Source organism: Sceloporus occidentalis, unplaced genomic scaffold, assembly GCF_023333645.1.
Source record: "Sceloporus occidentalis isolate IW3139 unplaced genomic scaffold, rSceOcc1.0.p SCAF_5, whole genome shotgun sequence".
NCBI classification, from domain to species: Eukaryota; Metazoa; Chordata; class Lepidosauria; order Squamata; family Phrynosomatidae; genus Sceloporus; species Sceloporus occidentalis.
In genome coordinates, this window is record NW_028316985.1 from 125352780 (window position 1) to 125370631 (window position 17852).

The 17852-nt window shown below is 42.4% G+C and overlaps 1 protein-coding gene across 5 annotated transcripts in view; it reads right to left on the minus strand.

Annotated features, from left to right (window-relative positions):
* CFAP96 (cilia and flagella associated protein 96) overlaps positions 1–16505 on the minus strand; it is a 36916-nt gene extending 20411 nt beyond the window's left edge. For 4 of the 5 annotated variants that reach the window (XM_089525364.1, XM_089525361.1, XM_089525363.1 and 1 more), the window contains exons 1-8: positions 16403–16505; positions 13474–13564; positions 11963–12117; positions 8239–8461; positions 2750–2887; positions 2574–2649; positions 1358–1537; positions 477–649 (exon numbers count right to left, since the gene is read on the minus strand). In XM_089525364.1, coding sequence (XP_089381490.1) covers positions 477–649; positions 1358–1537; positions 2574–2649; positions 2750–2887; positions 8239–8461; positions 11963–12062 — 890 coding nt within the window. In that variant the 5' untranslated portion in view covers positions 12063–12117; positions 13474–13564; positions 16403–16505. Of the gene's footprint in view, positions 1–476; positions 650–1357; positions 1538–2573; positions 2650–2749; positions 2888–8238; positions 8462–11962; positions 12118–13473; positions 13565–13909; positions 14659–16402 lie in introns of those variants that run through there. The other variant, XM_089525365.1, reaches the window with a different exon arrangement.
* Positions 16506–17852: the final 1347 nt, after the last annotated feature.

Genomic DNA, 17852 nt, shown 5'->3' on the forward strand with positions numbered 1-17852 from the left:
TGCTTTTTTCCCCCAGTGGTTGAATGCACCATTACCTTCTGGAGGCATATTTACACTTACAATATCTGTCCAGAAAGCAAGCTGGCCACTTGTTCCTTTCCTGCTACCCCCAGCCCAACTTTCAATGCTTATCACATTCCACGTTTCACCCATTCACAACTTTGCCAAATGGGGAAGGGCAAAACTTATTGCCAGACAGGCTTAAGCCGCAATGAAACTTTTTCTAGAAATTATGTAATAATAATAATAATAATAATAATAATAATAATAATAATATGCTTTATTTATATAGCGCTGTAGATTTACATAGAGCTGTACATACAAACAATAAAACAGATAAAGTAAACCTGCCCATGACATACAGTCTAAGAAATAATAGCATAATATATATAAATAATACATAACAATACAGGAAAGGGTTCAATAAAGTAAAGCAGGCAACAAATTAAAAACTAATTAATTAATGTTCTTCTTACTTCTCAACATTTGCAGCCATAATACTTCGCACTGGCCTGCTTTTAGTCCCAGCTGCAGGATGGAATACGCGTCCTTGTTTATTGGTTGTGATAGGCTTAGGCAGCTTAACAATGTAGGGGTCTGTGGAGTGGGTTGGATAAGGATCAAATGTGCCTGCTTTCATGCCCCCTGGCTGGAAAGACAAGGACAAAGAAATAATTAAAACCTGGTGACTTAGGCTGCATCTGCACGACAAAAATAATACAGTCTGACACCTCTTTAGTTGCCATGGCTCAATGCTATGGAATTTTGGGATTTGTAGTTCTCTGAGACATTTAGCCTTCTCTGTCAGACAGCTCTGGTGCCACAACAAACTACAAATCCCAGGAATCCATACCATGAAGCCATAGCAGTCAAACTGCATTATTTCTACAGCATAGATGCGCCCTCATACAAAAACATTTAAGACAAAACAGCCAGCAGGAGTTTAAAAAAACCAACTATTAAGATGCATGTACACAGCCTTGAGCTAAGAGGAATGCAGAGACAACTGTGAAAACTAAAATAAGCAGTTTTCTGTGCAGGCACATCTGATACTTGATAATTGCCTAGTTCTAGTTGCTTCTTGTTCACAATGAAGTGATTTAGGAGCACCTTCCATCAAATGAATGTAGAAATCTACCTCATGCTGGATCTCTGTTTGGATTAAGCAAGTTATTGTAGTAGCTATCTGCAGACTTGGCAAACTGATTATTATTTTTATACACACACACCATATTCACATTTTCTAAATTGCAACAAAGATGGGCTATATACATTTTCTGTTTTTATGGATAAATAAAAGTCAACAATATAAACAACACCATCATTTGGAAAGCAGTGGTATGAATAACAACTACACCTTCTTGCCAGGAGAACTTGGCTTGAAAGGTTGCTGAACTGGCACTGGTGCACGTTCTTTCTTCAGAGGTGGCAACGGTTTCTCATCATGGTAAGGATTCATATCAAAATATTCTCGGGGATAAAGATTCAACTTGAAAGGCCCACCTTTCATCAGCTTATGGTGTTCTTCTGATATTTTCTACATAAACCAGAGATGGAAGATGTCACACCAGATAATTTTAACTCAGGGCTACAATCCTCAATTACCTGAGAGTAATATCTCCAGGACTCATTTGGAAGTGCTACCAAGTAGACACACAGGACAGCTCTCAAAATTCACAATGCAATAAATGCTGCAACATAGCTATGTAGCAGCATTACAGATCTCTGTCTGCCAAGACTAATGCATCCTTTGTAGTAGGTGTGTGCCAATGCAGTCTGATACTGAGTTGCTGAAATTATTTCTCTCCCTCCAAATAATGTTTAACAATAATAAAATGGACAGAATGGGTACAGACTATTTCAGATCTACTACAGAATATATTGGTATAGTGAAAACTCATATAGGTATCACGTCAGATTCCTGAACAACACATAAGAGAAGGATGCTTGGTTTTCCCCATTTCCTTTACCTCTGTTCCATTCCAACCTCCTCTGTAACAGTGTTTCATGGCCCATTCCAACTTACTACAATAGCAAGCAGGTAAGTAGCTCTATCTGAAACACATTCTCCAAGAACAATGCTTGGACCCACCTAGCATGCTTATGGCTATTTTAGGGGTTGTTCATGTCTTATCTATGGGTTCAAGCCATGTTAAAATTACAGTTAGGTCTGTGCAGGGCAACAACTGAATCCTCTACCTGCTGTCCCATTGGCCATCTTTCACTAATCTTTTCAACGGATAGGGTCAGTCTTTATGTAAAAAACCCAGGAGTCTAACATGGCTACTTAAACATACTCCTGATACTTATGAACATTTACCTATTATCTGTATAAAATATTTTTGAAAACATTTATGAAACAGAAAAATGTCACGACGGAACAAGCAACTCCCATCCTTGAATCAGCAAGTATACTGAAACAAACCAATGATATTTTGTTTATCGTTAAAAAAGAAGAAGAAGTCTAATATATAGTCTTGTTAAGCATAGAGTAAAATAAGATCTGATTATCCGGAATGGTGTATGTTGTCAATATATGACAAAAAGTAAATAGAAATCCAAGAGAATTTTACCTTAAAATTTATCCTTGTAACGTCATATAATTCAACTGAGTGTGTGTACTGTTTTCCTATGGTAATATTTGCATACCTAAACAGAAAAAACAAAAGTGATGACATCACCAACAGATTCTAAAATTTTACAAAATTTTAAAGAAGATACTAGATAAAGCAATTATAGAATGTCTTACCCATAGCCAGTTCCTTTCTTTCCTGGGTTGGTATACAGATTCTTTCCAGGTTGAACATATGGTGCTTTGTCTCTTGTTTGTACACTAAAATAAGGATATGGCCCTCCAATTGTTCCATAGTAAGTTCCTATACCGCAACTGAAATACACAAAATAGATTATTTTTGTAACTGACTATAATAAGCTATTTGCTGGCATAGTATGTTACAATCAAGGTATTAGTTCTGGAATGATTAACTATCTTAAGGATGTACTACATTGAGTGTACAGATCCTACTGCCACATACCTAGTAGTAAACCCTATTGAATTCAGTGGGACTTCTCAATACACACATACAGAAGTGTACTGTCAAATAAATATATAAAACAGAAAAAAATCTTGTGCAATTTTGTATTTGTTTGCATTTGGTAATTTTAAAAAAATCATTTTGCAGTTTTCTGCATTTGGTGCTGCTTTTTCATTTCTGCTCCATTTAGTAATTGTTTACTAACTCAAGAATTAACACACCATTAGAGCAGAAGCGCATTGTGCTAAGAATCATTTCTCTGACAAGGGCCAATATCATGACTTTTCCAGAGCTTCCAAAATTTACTTTTGGAGTATACTTCCCAGAATACCCCAGCCCACATGTCCATTTGTTATTGTTGGCTTGTGGATTCTGGAGGTTGTAGATCAAAAATACATTTTTCAAGCTCCGGTTTAATTCATGGTCATGTAGACTGACAAGACAGCCATCTCCAGATACTGTTTTCCCTTTAACTTTCAGCCTGTAATATTTTCCCCAGTAGCTAGATTCTCCTAAATCTGGATCCTGTGAAGTCCAGATAAGTAAGCAGAAATTAAAGTAAGCATCCACACAGAAGAAAATACATTTGTGGCAAACAGGATAGTGGTGAAATTGTCCTTAATCCTCTCATGTCTCTTTCTCCAGTCACAAAAGGTGAAGCAATCTCAGACAAAAAAGAAACAATAAACACAACAAGGAATATCTGGAAGACTGCAAGAGGGGGGATTTCTTGGATCTATATCTTGAGGATATCATTAGGGCATAAAATGAAACATTGAAAACTGAAATTCTTAGTGAGTGGGGAAGCACTGAGAAAAGCTGTTGTGTGTGTGTGTGTGTGTGTGTGTGTTTGTAATAATGAAAGAGGCGTAGCTGTATTCTTCATAGTTTTTCTGTGAATTTATACAAATCAACCCAATAACACACTTCTATAGATTTGGATTCCTAGTGGGGAAGCAGTGAGAAAAGGGCTTGTTGTTGTTTTTGATGAAAGTGGTGTGGCTGTGTACTTCATAGCTTCTGTCAATTTATGTAAATCTACCCAAAGACACTCTTTTATAATTTGTCAAGCAATTGTTCTCTCATACAAATGTCCTGTTAACTTAATGAAATCAAGATTCAGTCGTGAGAAATATCAAACATTCCATTTTCAACATGCTCTCCATGTGTTTTATTTACTGGAATTGTACATATAAATAGAGGGAAATGATAGGCCATACTTTTTAATGGCTTTTCCTTGACAAAATCTATCATTTATGATATTAAAAATTTATTCTCAGCCTAAGGAATTACTATTTCACATAAATGTAAGAGCTGCATTTTATTATCCGCTTTCTTAAACTCTTTCCCTCTCAGAGTTATTAAATTTTAAAAATCCCACCCTAGCACTACCTTTTTGTGGTGAAGAGTTTGTGTGCTCCTCCGAGGGAAGAGGCTATGCTGGTGGTAGCAGTGCCAGTAGTAGGTTCTTCCATATCTGACAGCCTTTTGCTGAGAAGCCAGACTAAATGTGCTAAAAAAAATTACTAGGCAGCAGCAGTACTGCAGGGGCACTGCCAGAGGATCTCTTAAGAGTCAATGGCATAAAGCACTGCATAGTTGACTGAAAATGTCCCATTCCTGTCCACTTTAGTTCACTCACCCCAAGTATTGTAATCTTTATATGTCCCATTTCTTGTTTTACAATGCCAATCTTCCCCTGATTCATGCGTCTCACATTCCTTTTCCTATAATATACATTGTGCAGCTTCAGACTTTCCTTTCACCTCTGAGCATGTCAACATCTAAATGTCCTTTCAGCTTGAATATCCTTTTGGCTTGAGAGAGCCTTTTTGGTGGCTGCTGCCACCCTCTGGAACTCCCTTCTATGGGAGGCTAGGCTAGCCCTCTCCCTGCTGGCCTTTCGCTGGCACATAAAAACATTTTTATGCAAGCAGGCTTTTTAAAATCATGCAAGGAGGCTTTATTTGGGGAGTTGTTTTAGGTTATGTTTTTTAACCTTTGTACGTTTTAAATTTTAACTTTGTAGTGTTTTAGGTTATTTTAATTGTCTTTTAAATTTTTATTTAAAAATTTATTTATATATTTATTTAAACTGTCATCTCGGCCTCAGAGGGAGCCATCAGGCAAACCCAGCAACATCAGGGACTGCCTGAAGGAAGAGGCCCCTCCCTCCTCAACTGTCATCTCGGCCTCAGAGGGAGCCATCAGGCAGACCAGCAACATCTTGGACTGCCTGAAGGAAGAGGCCCCTCCCTCCACAACTGTCATCTTGGCCTCAGAGGGAGCCATCAGGCAGACCCAGCAACATCAGGGACTGCCTGAAGGAAGAGGCCCCTCCCTCCTCAACTGTCATCTCGGCCTCAGAGGGAGAGATCAGGCAGACCAGCAACATCTTGGACTGCCTGAAGGAAGAGGCCCCTCCCTCCTAAACTGTCATCTTGGCCTCAGAGGGAGCCATCAGGCAGACCCAGCAACATCAGGGACTACCTGAAGGAAGAGGCCCCTCCCTCCTCAACTGTCATCTCGGCCTCAGAGGGAGCCATCAGGCAGACCCAGCAACATCAGGGACTACCTGAAGGAAGAGGCCCCTCCCTCCTCAACTGTCATCTCGGCCTCAGAGGGAGCCATCAGGCAGACCCAGCAACATCTTGGACTGCCTGAAGGAAGAGGCCCCTCCCTCCTCAACTGTCATCTCGGCCTCAGAGGGAGCCATCAGGCAGACCAGCAACATCTTGGACTGCCTGAAGGAAGAGGCCCCTCCCTCCTCAACTGTCATCTTGGCCTCAGAGGGAGCCATCAGGCAGACCCAGCAACATCAGGGACTGCCTGAAGGAAGAGGCCCCTCCCTCCTCAACTGTCATCTCGGCCTCAGAGGGAGCCATCAGGCAGACCAGCAACATCTTGGACTGCCTGAAGGAAGAGGCCCCTCCCTCCTAAACTGTCATCTTGGCCTCAGAGGGAGCCATCAGGCAGACCCAGCAACATCAGGGACTGCCTGAAGGAAGAGGCCCCTCCCTCCTCAACTGTCATCTCGACCTCAAAGGGAGTCATCAGGCAGACCCAGCAACATCGGGGACTGCCTGAAGGAAGAGGCCCCTCCCTCCTAAACTGTCATCTCGGCCTCAGAGGGAGAGATCAGGCAGACCAGCAACATCTTGGACTGCCTGAAGGAAGAGGCCCCTCCCTCCTAAACTGTCATCTCGGCCTCAGAGGGAGCCATCAGGCAGACCCAGCAACATCAGGGACTACCTGAAGGAAGAGGCCCCTCCCTCCTCAACTGTCATCTCGGCCTCAGAGGGAGCCATCAGGCAGACCAGCAACATCTTGGACTGCCTGAAGGAAGAGGCCCCTCCCTCCTAAACTGTCATCTTGGCCTCAGAGGGAGCCATCAGGCAGACCCAGCAACATCAGGGACTGCCTGAAGGAAGAGGCCCCTCCCTCCTCAACTGTCATCTCGGCCTCAGAGGGAGAGATCAGGCAGACCAGCAACATCTTGGACTGCCTGAAGGAAGAGGCCCCTCCCTCCTCAACTGTCATCTCGGCCTCAGAGGGAGTCATCAGGCAGACCCAGCAACATCAGGGACTGCCTGAAGGAAGAGGCCCCTCCCTCCTCAACTGTCATTTTGGCCTCAGAGGGAGCCATCAGGCAGACCCAGCAACATCAGGGACAGCCTGAAGGAAGAGGCCTCTCCCTCCTCAACTGTCATCTCGGCCTCAGAGGGAGTCATCAGGCAGACCAGCAACATCAGGGACAGCCTGAAGGATGAGACTTCTCCCTCCTTTAACTCTATTTTGTATTTTTTACGATTTTACTGTACACCGCTATGATCATCGCGGAATAGCGGTCTATAAATAAAACATATTATTATTATTATATTTATTTTAATGAGTTGCATATTGTGAGCCACCTTGGATCCCTTTTTGGGAGAAAGGTGGCATAGAAATAAAATAAATCCAGTTGTGTAATTTCTCATCTTCTGGCACTATCTCTTGTTTCATTTTGGATTGTCTCATATATATTTTTGTGGTAAAAGACATTAAAAGGGGGTTTACCATGCCTTTTGTAGAATACTAAGAAGTGTTAGCTAGGGTGCAATAAATGAATATATAAGAAGAAATGGGGTGGCATTAATAGTGAAGAGATGTGTAGCAAAAGCATTCAAGGGATTATATTTCAAATTTGGTTGTGAAAGGTGGACAGTGAAGAAAGCTGATAGGAGGAGAATCTGTGGATACCCTTGGCTGACTGCCAAAAAGACAAATAAATGGGTCATAGAGCAAATCAAGCCCAAATTCTCCCTAGAAGGCAACTAAACTGAGACTGTGGTACTTTGGACATATCATGAGAGGTGATGCTTGGCAAACTAAAAGACAGTAGGAACAGACAAAGACCACATTACAAGTGGTTAGACTCAATCAGGGAAGCCATAGCCCTGAGTTTGCAAGACCTGGACAGGACTGTTAATGACAGGGTGACTTGGAGGTCTTTCATTCACAAGGTCACCATAAGTTGAAGTTGACTTGACAGCTCTTAATAACAAATAAAAGATTTCACTTCTCAAAGGCATTTGCTTATGACATGGAACTTGAAAAAGTTAGTTCTGAGGTTGTATTCCTTAGAATCCTTCAGCCAGCATGACTGCTAGTTTCAAAAAGTCTTTTACAAGTTTTGCTATAACCTAGGGTGCACCCATACTGTAGAAATAATGCAATTTGACACTTTTAAGTACTGAAGCTCCTTCCTATGGAATCCTGGGATCTGTAGATTTACAAGCTGTTTAGCTTTCCCTGGCAAAGAGTGCTGGTGCCTCACAAAACTACAGATCTTAGGATTTTGTAAGATGGAACTATACCAGTTAAAGTGATGTCAAACTACATTATTACTACAGTGTAGATGCACCCCTAGAACTGATGCATGTGAGCCTCCACATTGGTCCATGAGAAAGAAATGTTCCAGGCACTTGTAGGACTTTTTCATTGCAGTAGCAGTTCATTCTCCTTTCACAAAAGAGTGGTATTCTTGTATATGTGTGTGAAAAGCAGAGGATACAACTGGAATAATGGAACAAGAGACTTTATAAAAAATTGGGAAGAGGGATAAATGTGACTTATCAAAATGGTCTCACTGTTATGCTAACTGAAAATATAAACATGAATTCCATATTAACACCCAGATTAACACATTTTCCCCAGCACTTACGGAAATTTATCACCACTACTGGGGAGGAAGGGTTTGTCTCCCAGGTTTTTCTTTGCCTCTGCCATTCGATATCGTCTCCTTAACTGAACAGGATTCAAATAACTTTCACCTTCAAATATTCTTCCAAACACAGGATCAAAATAACCTGCCTGGGTGGCTGACTTCTCTTTGTTGCCTCCTGGCAACATTTGCTTGTTCTTGCTTGCAGCTTCATTAAAAGGACCTTTAAAATAAATTAACTGCTGTCAGTATTAGTAAGGCTTTCCTTAATTTTAAATAGGGGGCATGTGCAGATAATTGATTTTTCAGGCATGTGCACATAGCAAAGGCCTTCAAGGGAAAAAATACAACTTGAGGCATGAATGAAAAGGAATGCAGTCGGCCCTCGGTATCCACGCACTTGCTCTCCGTGGACTTGAATATCTGAAGATGGCAAGCCCGCATGTCCACATGGCCATGCCGCTATTAGGAATATCCCCCATTGTCCCCAGTGGCAGCGCATGCACACGGCCGCACTACCATTTGGGATGATGGGACTTCACCTGAAGTCCCTTTGCTCTAATGGCAGTGCAGTCTCATGCACACACTGCCACCAGGGACAACAAGAGCTGTCCATAATGGCGGCATGGTCATGTGCCTCTACTGAAATCCCATTGTCCCTAATGGTAGCACGGCCGCATGCTTGCACCACCATTGGGGGCAACTGTACTTGAGCATCCACAGATTTTGGTATCTGTGGGGGGGGGGGGGGACAGGTCCCCAACGGATACAAACGGCCGACTGTAATTTGAAAGAGCTGCTCCAAAATACCCACCACCACCACCACAGCATAGTATAATAGTACCATACTAAACCCCAAAGGTGGGTTGGAGGTCTTTGGGCTGAAGCACACAGTCTGGAAAGACTGGCCTCTGGCTGCTCTGGTCCCGATTGCACTGGGACTGTGATGGCCACATGACCCTCTTCCAAAGTGGATGGCTGGTCACACACACACATAGCACATTTACACTATCATTTTTTCTTGCTTTCTTTCTTGCTTCTGTTGGATTTTTAACACTTTTGCCTGATGAAGATGTCAGTAGAGCTTTGAAAGCATGCATGATATATTTTGTGCATTTTGGTTGGTACTATACAGGTATCACTGCATAGTAGATTTTGGCTGTTACTATACTTGTGTGTCCAATGTGTTAGCATAGAATGTTTTAATATGTGTGAACATTCTTGATAAGTGTAATCCTGAAAGGTAGACCATTATGTGAAGAATCATAATGACAATACTAGAAGGTCCAAAAGGTTGGAATTAACAAATAGAGTATGGGCAAGTCCTACTCTCCACTCTCTCAGCCTCAAGGAGAGATGATAGGTCAGGCAGCAAACCTCTTCAGAATACAATCTTGCTAAGAAACCCCAGGATAGCTTTGCCTTATTATGGTCTCGAAGTGCCTTTCAGTTCTAAGTCTCTGGTGCCACAGCCATTCTGCAAACTATAATTTCCACATCCAGGCAGGGCTGCCATAAGTCAGAAAGGAGTTGAAGACACACAATAGCTACAACAAAAACAACAGAAGAGGAGGAGGAAAGAAAAGAAGAAAGAGGGAAGAAGAGGGGGCTGGCTTGGTGGCTAGAGCATTGGAGGAGCCAGAATGGCCCTGCAAACCCAGTGGGAGACCTTGGGCAAGTCACACTCTCTCAGCCTCTTAGGAGAAAGTAAAGGCAATCCTCTCCTCCTTTGAAGAAACTATGCCAAGGGAACTCTACACAATTACAACAGAAGAGGAGGAAGAAGAGGAGGAAATAATAATAATAAGAAGAATAACTTTATTACGGCCATTTGGCCAGCACAATGACAAAATCCCAATTTAAAACACATGATAGGTTCATGTACAGGCAGATTAGAGAGGATAAACAAATGACAGTCTATAAAAAGTAAGGATAACAAGCAAGGATAGGACTGCAGGATCAGGCAAACCCACAACAACCGCTGGGTCCTTCAGGGAAAAGAGGAGGAAAGAAAAGAAGAAGGGGGAAGAAAAGGAGGAGGAGGAGGAGGAGGAGGAAGAAGAAGAAGAGGATACAGACGCCTGGGGCTTTTTCTCCCTCCTCTCTCCCAGAAAGCATAGCCACCTGCAGAGCAGAGAGGAGCCCCAAAGGAAAGGCAAACAAGCAAGGGACTTTAAAGGGAGTCCCTAGTGCCTGCCTTTTGCCTTTGTGCTGAGCAGCCCTTGGGGACGGAGGGAGGCTGCCAGACCAGGAAGCCCCTGCCATGCTCCTACTCCCTGACTCCCTGGAGGGAGGCATCCATCTTGGCTGAAGAGGAGAAGGAGCCAATCCTGCCTTCTTCCAGGCAGGCAGAGCTTGTCAGTCAAAAGTCTTGACTGGAGATTGCTAAAATCTGGCCTGGAGTCAGCAGGAACCCGGGATTGAAAGGGCAAAACGGGCGGGAAACCCTCCAATCCATGAATTTCACGGGGGCAGCCGGGTTATGGCAAGCCTAAATGATACATACAAAAAATCTCCATTTGGGAATCCCTGGACCTAGGCCTGAAAGATGGTAGGGCAGAAATCTAGTGAGATCAGAATGAAACTATGGTTTGTCTGATTCAGATGTCAGAATGTGCAATAGTTGTCATGGAGTCAGAAGTGAGAAAGGGTATCTTGTGCATGAATCAGGATATGGCCCCATTTTTTGTTTGACCATAATATGCTTTCTTCCTGATCAGAAGGAAGAGTAAGTGTTGGACCCAGATAACAGCGTTTGGAGAAAAAACATCCCCCAGGTCTGTAGAAGAATCTTAACTACATGGGAGAATACAAGCATATAGTACTAAAGAAATGGTAGGAATCATGCAGCCCTCCAGATACTGTTGGGTAGGTTGAAACTCAAAGCATTTTTTACCTGTGGCTGGCTAAGGATGCAGAGAGCTGCAGTCCACCAACATCTGGAGGAATTCATGATTCCTACCCCTGGTGTAAAGGAACTGAGGATGATGTGTCAGTGAACTGTAAGGGCAAGTAAGGTCCCATTATGAGTATGGAATGACACAGGGCTCAAATGAAGCCTTAGTGATTTTTGTACAATTTTACATGTAAAGAAATATACTGAAATTGACTCTACTCCAATTACTTTTGCAGGAAAAGTTCCCTAGCTGTTGGGAATAACACTGAAAACAGCTGGCTTTCCAGTTCATTCAGAAATAGGGACATTGCAACAGTGCAGAGTTATAGCAGCCTCCTCTTTGAAACAAATAAACATGTCTACTTTAGCATGCAAACCTTCCTAATTATAGTATTAGGCAAAAAGGCTGTACCTATACAGTTGACCTGTATGATAAGTTAGTAAAATAACCTGTCCCTCTCATTCCTTGCCCTTAATTATTCCAGATCTTCTCTGCTTTTCACAATGCTGTGGCAGATATAGTCAATCAATGCTCCTATAAAAATGCAATTATCTTACAACTGGCAGAATTTTGCAAATTTTATGGTCATTAATCTGTATTTCTTTGCTAGTGTATATCTCAGCATAGTGAAGGATCAAGGAAAACAATATTTAAAATTATTTGGTCTAAAAATAACATAATTTGTAACAGACCTGTTTCACCTTTCTTAAGTTAAATAATCTATTAGTATCTTTAATATTAACCTACAGGTATTAATATTTTGAATACTACTTTAAAAAGAAAAACAAGTGTATAGCTGAATGGTGACAAGGATGAAATGTACTTACGGTTAAATGGCGAGACATATTTATCCCCAACAGTAATATATTCCATTTCACTAAAGAGGCCAATCCTCTCCATATCTGATTTTCCCGTTTCTGATGGCATGTTTGCTTCCTTTTGCTAACCACCTAGTCTAGAAATGTACAATGGCTTATGAGGCCTAGAAAGAAGACAGGGAAGGGGTGATACATACTTTAGTGTTGAATTTATTTAGTCCAAAATCCTCATTTTAAAAAAATCTATGTCATCGCTTTGCAAGACATATTTTGGTTTCTGTTGGAAAGAACATAGGAAGGTCAAGATACAGTTGGCATTTTGTATTAATGGATTCTTTATCCAAAGATTCAACCATCCATGGCTGGAAAATATTTTAAAAATATATAAATTCCTAAAAGCAAACCTTGATTTTGCCATTTTATATAAAGGAAACCATTTTACTATGTCATTATTTTTAAAGGGACTTAATCATCCATGGATTTTGGTATCCATAGTAGGTCCTGGAACCAAACTGCAGTGGATACTAAGAACCCACTGTACATCTTCTTTATATTATATTCTTAACAAACAGTTGGCCCTTCTTATACACTGATTTTTTGTACATGGATTCAAGCATCCACGGTTTGAAAATGTTCTAAAAAAGTATAAATTTCAAATATCAAACCTTGATTTTCCAATTTTTATAAGGGACAAAATTTTGCATTATATTTAATGGGACTTGAGCATCCACGGATTTTGTTATCCACAGGGGATCTTGGAACCAAACCCGAGCGTATAACAAGGGTCTATTATATAAACCCATTTATAAGTCAGCCTCATATATAAGTCGAGGGCAGGTTTAGGAGTCAAAATTATGGATTTTGTATGGATAACTCAAGGGTAAAATTTAAAGGCATGTATCAAAGGATATAAAGGATGAAAAGAAGGAAAATTATGCCAGAGAATGTACAAGATTCTGCAGGTATAACTTGTTTGTGCTCTTCCTAAAGACATGCTGAATAAGGAGGAATGGTAGTTGTCCAATATGTGAGAGAAGCTACCAGGCATGGGTGGGGCTAAGAAAACATGCACAATTCAAAAAGGATGTAAAGGCAAGAGTTAAGATACATTATTAACTCTTATCCAAAAAGGATTTTTCCACTTTGCTGAGCAGTGGTGAGAGCTTAGTTCGTCCCAGGAAAACCTAAAAGAAGCACTGGCCCCCTCTACTTTTTCAGCTCTCCTTTGTGGGGAAGTGCCAAATGTGGTATAATTATCCACCCTGATGTATTAACTTTAATCTATTTTAACTGATCTAAAGTTTGTCCTCTCTACCTCATGCCTGCGCCACAGAACAGGGGTAGAAATCATGCAGCCTTCCAGATGTTATTGAACTCTTGTTACAGTTCAACGACTGGAAGTGTGCATGATGCCCACACTAGCTCTAAAATTATGTCTGAAATTTGACATGCATTTAGCATGATCCTACTACCAAACCTGGGCTAAGAAAATTAAAGTACAAAAATTGTTCAGAGCTTACCTTAAACCAAAATTCACAAGGTGGCCTTATGCAAGCCACTGTTTCCTCAGATCTCCATGGTAAGTAAGGATAATTGCTTTCCGTACTAAAACTGTTGTAACAAAATTGAAAATGTAAGTGAAAAAAATTGAACATCCATAGGTTCTATATAAATGCTGTTTTATTATCTGATTTTTAAAAATGGATCAATTACCCCCCCCCCCCCCAATTTCATTATCTATATTTCGGATTTCAGCTCTCAAAAACCCTAGCCAGCAAGGTTAATAAAGGGATTGAGATCAAAAACACCAAGAGTTCCAGCATATCAAGCAGTAGTATTCAAATGGTCCTCCAGGACTCCAGAGGACCACAGGAATCCCATGCCAATACAGAGAATGTACAGCAACAACATAAACTTTAATTGAGGCTTCCACATATTGCCTTAGCAACAACCTACCTATATATGTGCTCTACTCAGTAGAAGTCCCCTCTGAGGGAGAAGTATTTATTACAAACAAAAACAAAAACCACAAAGCAGGATAAAACTATTCTTAGCAGAACTGATTCCAGGCAGAGTCTTCTTAACCTGGAAGAGGTAGGACATATAATCCAAGAATTCCCTTGGAGCTGGCATGATGTGAGGGGTTTGAGTGTTGGATTAGCACTCTGGGAGACCAAGGTTCGGTTTCCCACTCAACCATGAAAACCCACTGGGTGGTGTTGGGCAAGTCACACTGTCTCAGCCTCAGAGGAAGGCAATTGCAAACTACCTCTGAACAAATCTTTCTGAGGAAACCCAAATATAGGGCCGCCTTAAATCAGAAATATCTTGAAGGCACACAACAACAACAAACCTCCGAACCCCTTGAATGTTCCATGAACGAAATGTAAGAATAGAATTTTATTGCTAGTTTTGGGGTCCAAAAAAATATAACCCACCTTGGCACTATTTACAGCCAATTCTCCAGTTAAGTGATTTTGTCAAATTCATCACGTTCAATATTGCTGAAAATTCCAGTTTTGAATACTCAGTACAATCCAGTTTTGGGTACTCAGAGACTGGCAAAACCACTGTGGAATATGCCTTGCCTAAGAAAACCCTATGAAAATCATCGGTTTGTCATAAATGGACAGATGGCGTGAAGGCACATACACACACAGAATACTTAATGGTTTTTCTTTCAAGATTAAGAAGGCTTAAACTAGTTAGAAGCTTTGGTTTTCATATGAGACTGGGAAATGGGATTCCTAGCATAACTTAAAAACCAGACATGTATAACATACAACCACACACAAACATAACCTGTAACCACCTGCTAATAAGGTACAAGGGGTTGTATATATTTGTATTACTGTATTTCATTTGTTGGAAGCTGCTTTGATGGTTTCTTACAAATAAGTGGGATATAAATAAAAGTTTTGTTTGTTTTGTTAGGGGGTGCTGAAACGTTATTGGTCTGATCTACTTGCCAAAATTTGTGTGTAATTTTGTCACTGTAGCTAGAAAGAGTGTTGTTTTGTATTACAAACTGCCAATTTGTGGGATCGTAGCTCTAATTTTTGAGCTTTTTCAGATCATTGATAGAACCATGTCAATGAAACGTATGCAACTTTCAAGTGCTGAAGTTTGGGCCATCGTGAAGTTTGTGTTCGAAGAAAACCCCAAAGGAAATCCATGAGTGTATAATGCGAATATTGAGTAACAAGTGTGCGTTATATATTCAATTGTGAAGTAGCGTGCCAACTTTCAGTGTGGAGATTTTGAGGCCGAAGATGCAGCAGCAAAGCCTGGGAGGCCTTCAATGGAGTCAAAACCTGAAAGTGTTGAGTGTGTTCATTACCTGGTTTTTCCAGATCAGTGAATCTCAGCTAAAATAATTGCTGAGACTATATTGATAATTCTGGAAACACATTGGGTTTATAATTCATGAGCAGCTGGCTATCTAGTGACATTTTGGGGAATGATTTGTCACTGTTGCTGAAACAAGGTTACACTATGATCCAGAGACCAAACACCAGTCCTTGCAGCGGCAGGACTCAGGTTCTCCACCACCGAAGAAATCCAAGATTCAAAGGTCAGCAGGAAAGGTCATTGCTACAGTTTTGGGGGATAAGAAGGTATTTTGACTGAGTATCTACAGTTTTGAATCATGATGACTATGATATTTATATCCTTTCCCCAAAAATTGAGATGCAAAGCAGCTTACAATTTAAAAAGCACAGTACGATTAGCAACATGCAAAAGAAACATTTGCAGATGTATTTTTGCAGTTTCACAGGGTCTTGAGCCTTCTCTGGCAAAGAGCGCTGTTCCGCACTGAAACTACAAATCCCAGGATCCTGTAAGATGGATCCAGGGTAGTTAAAGTGGTGTCAAACTGCATTATTTCTACAGTGTAGATGTAACCCCCCCAAGAAACAATGATGATCTGAATACCCCCCCCACACACACACACACACTCCAGCCCCCATCATCCCCTGCCAACAACATCTGGACAAAAGCGGTGTTCCCCAGCACTGCCTTGCTGCTTAGGTCTAAAAACCCCTCCCTCGCCTTTCTCTGACCCCTTCCCTCTAATTGGCTCCATCCACACTGCAGAAATAATCCAGTTTGAGACCACTTTAACTGCCCTGGCTCAGTTGCTATGGAATCCTGGGAACTGTAGTTTATTGTGCCGCCAGAGCTACCTCTGACAGAGAAGGCTCAATGTCTCACAGAACTACACTTCCCAGAATAGCTAAGGAATTCTTGGAACGGTAGCTTTGCGAGAGACCCTGACTCTTCTCTGTCAGAGAGAGAGAGAGAGAGCGGTCTGGTGGTGCGACAACAAACTACAGTTCCCAGCATTCCCTAGCACTGAGCCAGGGCCGTTAAAGCGGTGTCAAAGTTGGATGGTTTCTGCAGTGCGGATGCAGCCTCCGCCTCCCTTCAGCAAAAGACGGCGCCCACCTCTTCCTCGCTCGGCCCTCCCCTCCGGATACACGCTCCAGTCCTCGCCAGGCAAGGCCTCTCTGTTGAGGCAGCGTTGCCATGGTTCCGGAGGGAGCATTCCACTATTCCCTCCCTCCCTCCCTCCCTCCGTCGGAGAAGCTGTGGTGAGGGAGAGTTGCATGATGGGAAATGTAGGCCGGGCGGAAAACGTAAGCGTTGCATGAGATAGAGTTGCATGATGGGAATTGTAGGCCGCCCAAATAAGGAGAGCTAAATGATGGGAAATGTAGTCACGTCATTCAGCTCTCCTTAGTCGGGCGACCGACATTTCCCATCATGCAGCTCTCCTTTGTAGCGTGGCCTAAAATTCCCATCATGCAGCTCTCCTTAGTTGGACGGCCAACAGTTCCCATCATGCAGCTCTCACTCATCGCGCGGCGTACAATTCCCATCATGCAGCTCTCCTTCGCTCGGCCTACAATTCCCATCATGCAGATCTCCCTACTCGCGTGGCCTACATTTCCCATCATGCAGCTCTCATTAGTCGGGCAGCCTACAATTCCCATCATGCAGCTCTCCCTAGTTGCGCGGCCTACATTTCCTATCATGCAGCTCGACTTAGTCAGGCAGCCTACATTTCCCATCATGCAGCTCTCCTTCGCTCAGCCTACACTTCCCATCATGCAGCTCTCCCTACCGGCTGTGCCTACAATTCCCATCATGCAGCTCTACTTGTTCGCTCGGCCTACAATTCCCATCATGCAGCTCTCCTTAGTCGGGCACCCTACATTTCCCATCATGCAGGTCTCCCTAGTCGTGCGGCCTACAAATCCCATCATGCAGCTCTCCTTCTACGCTCGGCCTACAAATCCCATCATGCAGCTCTCCTTCTACGCTCGGCCTACAATTCCCATCATGCAGCTCTCCTCCTTAGTCAGGCGGCCTACAATTCCCATCATGCAGCTCTCCCTAGTTGTGCGGCCTACATTTCCTATCATGCAGCTCGACCTAGTTGGGCGGCCTACATTTCCCATCATGTAGCTCTCCCTAGCAGCTCTGCCTACGATTCCCATCATGCAGCTCTACTTGTTCGCTCAGCCTCCAATTCCCATCATGCAGCTCTCCTTAGTCGGGCACCCTACATTTCCCATCATGCAGCTCTCCCTAGTCATGCGGCCTACAAATCCCATCATGCAGCTCTCCTTCTACGCTCGGCCTAAAATTCCCATCATGCAGCTCTACTTCTTCACTCAGCCTACAATATCCATCATGCAGCTCTCTTTAGTCGGGCGGCCTACATTTCCCATCATGCAGCTCTCCTTCTTTGCTCGGCCTACAATTCCCATCATGCAGCTCTCCCTAGGTGCGAGGCCTACATTTCCCATCATGCAACTCTCCTTCTTTGCACGGCCTACAATTCCCATCATGCACCTCTGCTTAAGTGCCCTGCCTACAATTCCCATCATGC